Raw genomic sequence first — 7,125 nt, forward strand, 5'->3', positions numbered from 1 at the left:
GGCAGAAAATGTCATAAAATATCCAGCCCTATTTCATAACATTTTCCTCCAGGCTAAAGCAAATATTACAAAAGAAATTGCAAATATATTTAACAAGCAATAGATACATGGCCGTTGAAAAATATATTCACACTTATACCACAAAGAAAGACTCAAACCACTATTGTAAAGAAAAATATGAAAAATACGCGTATATCCTATTTTCATACCTTGCTTAACAGTTCCACTATTTATTTAAAAGAAACTTTTCTCTTTTTTGTATGTGGGTAGGTGAGCATATTATTTCCTTTCTTTTATTCTTTTCTTTTGAATGAGTTGGTGGGTACATTTTTTTTATTACTTTGTAAGTTTTAATAAGAAAAGAATTGAAAATAAACAAAAAACAATCACACGATTTTATCTATTTTTAGATATCACATGCATGTAATCATAATGATCCTAATTGGTTAATATATATCAATAACAATGATGATTATTGGGTATTAATTGATTAATAAGCTTATAATAGATCACGGGCGATGGCTCGCAATTATAATTTATTTATACAGACTAAACGTTTTAATTATATAGATTCTAGATGGCCATAATAATGAAGATTAAGGATTATCATTTTTGTTTGCCCGCATAGCTTTTATGTTTATCAGTTGTTTTTTATAAGCCAAAAATCAAAAACCAATTAACAATATTATATTAAAAAATAAAGAAAATTTGATATAAGAATATTGTTTATTATTATAATAAAAAATATAATAAAAATAATAAACTAAAATAAAAGATTAAAAATGACGATTCCAGTGAGGGAAAGGGTAAGGGGAAGGGGAAGGGGGAACGAAAGGTAAAGGGAAAAACGAAAGAGAAGGGAAAGGGGAAGGGAGAACGAAAGGTAAAGGGGAAAACGAAAGGGAAGGGGAAGGGGAAGGGAGAAAGAAAGGTAAAGGGAGAACGAAAGGTAAAGGGGAAAACGAAAGGGAAGGGGAAAGGGAAGGGGAAGGGAAAGGGAAGGGAAGGGAAGAGAAGGGAAAACGAAAGGAAGGGAGGGTCTATTTTTCGCAAAATTCATGGAATAAGATTATAGTTTTACGCATTAGTGATATATATCCATCTAATTATAAATTCATGATTAATTAGTATTTACCTTAATTCCTATTTCTTCTTCTTCTATTTCTTCTTCTTCTATTTTTTCTTCTCCTCCTCCGATCGCCGCCGCTCGGCACTCGCTGCGTTGCTGCGTCGTTACGTGGCCGGGAACGACGCCGGCGTCATTCCCTATACATATAGGTCCGTTGATCCACTCTCTGCTGCAGGTACGCCCTGCGTAACCTGTCTAAAATAAAAAAAAAAAAATGTAAATATAAATTTAATGAATCAGTAATATATACAAAGTATCATAATTAAGATCGAATCAATTACTAGTTTGCAGCCAGAATTCATCACTTAATTCATTAAAAAAGCGAATATCGTAATTGTTGGGAGAGTGGATCGGGTGACCATCAGGATTCCCTAAAATAAATAAAATTGGTTTTATGTGAATTGGTTAAGAAATTTAACGTTAACCTCAAATATACAAACCATTATTAATCCTAGTCAAATTTTCGAAACCTATTATTAATTAAATATATTAATAAAGTATTTACTAATATTCACAAATTAATTACAAATGGTAAAAGATTCACCTCTCTTCAATGCCTGCCACTTATTGCGGCATTGATTTTGGGTAACGATAAAATTATAATTATTGCTTATTCTCGCCGCAATTTTTGCCCATATAATTGAATGATCACGGATCGATCGATCCTCAAAGACATTATGATATAGGCGGCGGTATCTAATTAGTATAAATAAAGTTATCATTTTAACTTTCCATTTTTTTTTTGTAAGATTTATAAGGACCCTGGATATCTAATATAAAGGTCATAATGGACTTTTGGCCAAAAACACCCCTTTTTGCTGAAACTCAAAAAATCGTTTTTTGTAAATATCTCAGCATCCAGTAATTTAATTTTAATGAACTTTTTTTATTTTGTAGCTCTCATTTAGCTCTACAATTTAAAAAAAAGTTCATCAAAATTGGACTACTGGATGCCGAGATATTTACAAAAAACGATTTTTTGAGCCCCTGAAAAATGGGCCAATCTGCCGAAAGTGTGACTTATGACCTGTTTTGGAGATATCCGGGGTCCTGATTTATACAAATTTACCTAATTAATGCCCTGGTGGCATTAAATGGCCAGTTTAAAAGTACATTATTTATGTTGACGTTTAAAATATTAGGATTGGCCATTAAAATAAAATTAATAAAAAAAAATAAAATTAACAAAAAAAAATAAAATTAAATTAACAAAAAAAAATAAAATCAATAAAAAAATAAAATTAAATAAAAAAATAAAAAAATGATTATTTATTATAGATGAAGAATTGATTTATTATGATGAAAAATTGGGTTAAAAAATTGATTTATTATAATGAAAACTTGGGTTAAAAAGATAAATAAAAAAAATTCGATAATTGCCTTATTTATGTAAAAAAATATACCACTTTTCTGCGCATAATCATAATATAATTTGATCTTAATTGTGATTATTTCTATTATTTCTGTATTATGAATCAGAGAAATAATTTTGTATACTCTTAAAAAAATCAGTTTTAAAGTAATCAATTAAATTGATATGTTTGATTGATACAGGTATTACACAATTAAATGATACAAGTATTATATCATTAAATTCATTATACAGAAAACAATTTTAAGAACTATAATATATCTAGCGTAAATAAATTAAATATTCTCCTTGCAAGTTGAGTGAACGTCACGAGAAAAAAATTTATAAATTTATTAAATCAGTCTTTGTTTAAATTTTATTTTTTTACAAATACAATTATGCCACCGACACTGACCGATTATCGGTGCGGTATGATACCAATGATTGTTATTTAATAATGTTAATGTATTTCGTACATGATTTGCATACAATCAATTTTAATTGTAAAGTAATTGTAAAAATTTGCGTCTGCATAATTAAATATTAATCGCGAATTAATCATCGGTAGATCTTTATTCTATATAAGGTTAATTTTGACTTTGTCTACGAGCAAAATTTAATATTGTCACTTAACAAATTTAGCAATTTATGATTTTGGTGTGACATCAGGAAATTATATAGTGCGAAAAGTTGCGCAAGTTTACACATCATAATATTTCGTAAGCTTCCAGACCCGCCGCAAGTTTGCGTAAGCGTAATATTTCGTAACTTTTTAAAATATTTCGAAATATTACGATATGCAAAGCTTCGTAATTTTACGATTTGTAATATTCCGTAATTTTGCGGTTCGCAATATTTCGTAATTTTACATAATATTTCGTAAGTTTTCAGACCCGCCGCAAGTTTGCGTAAGCGTAATATTTTGTAACTTTTTAAAATATTTCGAAATATTACTGTATGCAAGGCTTCGTAATTTTACGATTCGTAATATTCCGTAATTTTACTGCGTAATACTTCGCAACTTTTTAAAATATTTCGAAATTCTATGATGCGTAATGTTCCATAATTTGACGATTCGTAATATTCTGTGATTTACACAACTTAATATTTCGTAATATTTCAAAATATTTCGATAAATAATACTTCATTTTCTGTACTATAAGTTTATATAATGTATGTTTTATTAGATATAATCATAAAAAATTACAAGTATTTATTAATATATACAGAATACATAAAAGTAAAAAAGAGAAAGAGTAGAGTAACAATATTATTAGACGTAAAAAGAAGAGAAACAGCTATAGTAACGTTAGTATTAGATATAAAGATAAAAGAAATATTGTTATTATTGTTAGTATTAAGGTAAAAAGAGTTAAAGAAACAGTAAAAGGAGTAAAAGAAACATGGATATTATCGTTAGTATTAAAGTACAAGTAAAAAGAAATAAAGGAAACGTAGATAGTATTGTTAGTATTACGACATAAAGTAACAAAGAGGTAAAAAAAAAATGCGTTAATATTAAAATAATTAGTATTAATAAATAAATATTTCTATACCTGCAAAGTAATTGAACAAAAGAATAAAGAAATAAAGAGAAAGGAAAAAATAAACATGTTGTTAGTATTGTTAGTATCGTTAGTATTAAAGTACAAGTAAAAAGGAATAAAGGAAACATAGATATTATTGTTAGTATTACGATACAAAATAACAAAGAGGTAAAAAAAAATGAAAATAATTAGTATTAATAAACAAATATTTCTATACCTGCAAAGCAATAAATTATGAAATATATGTAAATATATTGTATATAATTAAAGAAATAATAGAAAGAAGAGACAAAAAAATTAAAAATATTGAACAAAAGAATAAAGAAATAAGAAACAAAAATAAATAAGACAAAAACGCGTGCATGATTAAATGATTAAATGATGCAAGGATCAGCCTAATTTTGATTGGCCAGAAATCATGTACATCGTATAGCGGGTGTGACATAAATAAATCGTGACTGAAATTTGTGTTCAATTTGTGTTCAATTTGTGTTGATAATTCTGGTAAAAAATTATTAATTTTAGCCAAATTTCGTTAAATTTGTTAAATTTGTGTTGAGTTTGTGTTGAATTTGTGTTGCGTAATTTTTTATTTATCACAAGGGGATGATATTTAGTAATTGCATGTACGACGTACAAGATTTTTTTTTATGATTTTTTTAAGAAATGTACGCAAAATATTTAATCAGAATATAATTGTTTTATTTTTAAATATGTGATTTTTTTTTAAAAAAAAAATTGATTTTTTTAAAATTCAATAGAATGTGCTAATAATAAATTGGTTTATTTTTAAATATAATATATTGATATTTATATTTAAATAACCAAAACATGTACATGATTTTTAATTATTTTTAATTGAAATCAAACTAAGATTTTTTTTTTAAAAAAAATTAAAATAAATTAAGTGATTTATATTTATATTTAGAATCATGATATTTATATTTAGATAATCCATATCCGCATGAGATTTAATTAATATGTTTAATGATGAAAAGTCTAATAAATTAAATTTTAATTGAAACGAGAAATAAAATCAAACCAAAGAGGTATTGTTCAAATTTTATTTAAAGTGACATTTTACGACTTTCTTTCAAATTTTTACTCATCCCAAAATCAAATTACTAATAATGCCTCGCCACACACGTCGTCGTTCCCACTATAACGTCCATTGGAACTGGGCTATGATGGACGAACTTGTTGACATACGCCGAGACAGAAACCGCGCCTACCACAATATTAATGGTAGAAGCCGCCAAGATTTTTGGGACTCTGTTGCCAATAGGTTCATATGACTAATATCTATAATTTCTTTAAGAAAGAATTTAAATTCAAATTAACCAATCCATTTAATTGAATCAGAATAAATAGAATATTTCGAACGAGGGTTTCCGGGCAACAGTGCAGCTAAAAGTGGAGGAACCTCGTCAGGGATTACCATGTAAGTAAATAAATAACATTACATTCATATAAATTAAATGTATTTACCGAATATTCAAACTGATTTTGATATTTAGAACTATGTCCTTTATCGTAATGGTAACCCCTGGGCGGCGGCTGTGGACGCGTACCGGCGCAAGATATTATCGCGAATTTAGAACGAGATTTTGGGAGAGGCCGGGTAATTATACTATAATAAAATTTATAATTAATATTTACGTTCATGTTTTAAATTTGATAAATTTGATCAATTTTAGTCACGCGTGACGATCGTAGGCAAGGAGAAACTTACCTACGTATCGTAGAAGAAGATAATTATTTTTATTTTTTTATTATTTATTAAGTGAGTAGCTAGGCCCAGTCCGTACCAAATATCGGCTGGAGACTCACGTTTTTTGGGCTGTGACTGATACTGACGTCCACGCCGTACAGCCTGGGTACTATTTTATAAAATAGTAGCGAACAAGTATCAAATGTGTATTTTTTTATTAAGTTATAATAAAAATTAGAATTTACTTTAATTTTTAACATAAAAATTGTAAATAATAAAAAATTCGTAAATAAAAATAAATTTGCTTTCCCAAACTGGTGTTTATATAAAAGAAAAGGTGTTTATATTATTTTTGATTATTCAATAGTATCACATGCCCCTTGTATACGTTCTACTGCATATGCAGTTTACAATCTCGTAAATTTTCGAAATATTTCAACCGTAATATTACGCAGGTTTACAGTTTCGTAAATTTTCGAAATATTTTAACCGTAATATTACGCAGGTTTACAGTTTCGTAAATTTTCGAAATATTTCAACCGTAATATTACGCAGGTTTACAAGTTTCGTAAATTTTCGAAATATTTTAACCGTAATATTACGCAGGTTTACAGTTTCGTAAATTTTCGAAATATTTCAACCATAATATTACGCAGGTTTACAGTTTCGTAAATTTTCGAAATATTTCAACCGTAATATTACGCAGATTTACAGTTTCGTAAATTTGCAGAATATTTTGACCGTAATATTGCGTAAATCTTACGATATTGAAAACTTACGTAATATTTTAACCGTAATATCACATAAATCTTACGAAATTGTAAACTTACATAATATTTTGAAATTTTTCGAAATATTATGCCATAAACTTTCGTAAACTTACAAAATCGTAAACTTACGCAATTTTTCGCGCTATAAAATTTCCTGATGGATGATCAATTTTAATTATTATAAAAGGAAATTTTATTATTGTATTCTGTATGACCGTATTACCTTTATTATTGAATGTAATACAATGAAATGTTAATTTTTAAAGAAATCTATAAATTAAATTTTCTATTTAATGGTATTATTGACAAATATTTCCTTTTTCCTACGCACACACTTTTGAATTTTGTAGCTCTACATAGTATTCTATGAACAGCTATTATTGAATCACAACCTTCCTGAAAGTATTCAGCTTGCCATAGTTCGGTATTTGATATCTCTGGTTCTATGAATCTATGTTTAAACCAGATATTAGAGGAAGATGCACTTTTATACCACTTAACATATGCTAGAAGATGTTTTCTTGGTCCTTCAGGTAATCTAAGTGTATGTTCAAAATAATATTGAACATCTCCTGGGTATATATCAACTGAATCATCATTAGACGCTTTCCATTTTG

At 27.5% G+C, this 7,125-nt stretch overlaps 1 protein-coding gene across 1 annotated transcript; it reads right to left on the reverse strand.

Moving 5' to 3' along the window:
* Positions 1–1,120: 1,120 nt before the first annotated feature.
* Positions 1,121–1,851, reverse strand: OCT59_004306 (uncharacterized protein; the record flags this gene model as incomplete). The annotated part of the gene is made up of 4 exons (XM_066148192.1): positions 1,121–1,320; positions 1,411–1,500; positions 1,570–1,599; positions 1,674–1,851. The coding sequence occupies 4 exons, from the start codon at positions 1,849–1,851 to the stop codon at positions 1,121–1,123; spliced, it is 498 nt and encodes a 165-aa protein (XP_065996814.1).
* Between the last annotated feature and the right edge of the window lie 5,274 nt (positions 1,852–7,125).

Source organism: Rhizophagus irregularis, chromosome 12 (genome assembly GCF_026210795.1).
Source record: "Rhizophagus irregularis chromosome 12, complete sequence".
Taxonomy (NCBI): Eukaryota; Fungi; Glomeromycota; class Glomeromycetes; order Glomerales; family Glomeraceae; genus Rhizophagus; species Rhizophagus irregularis.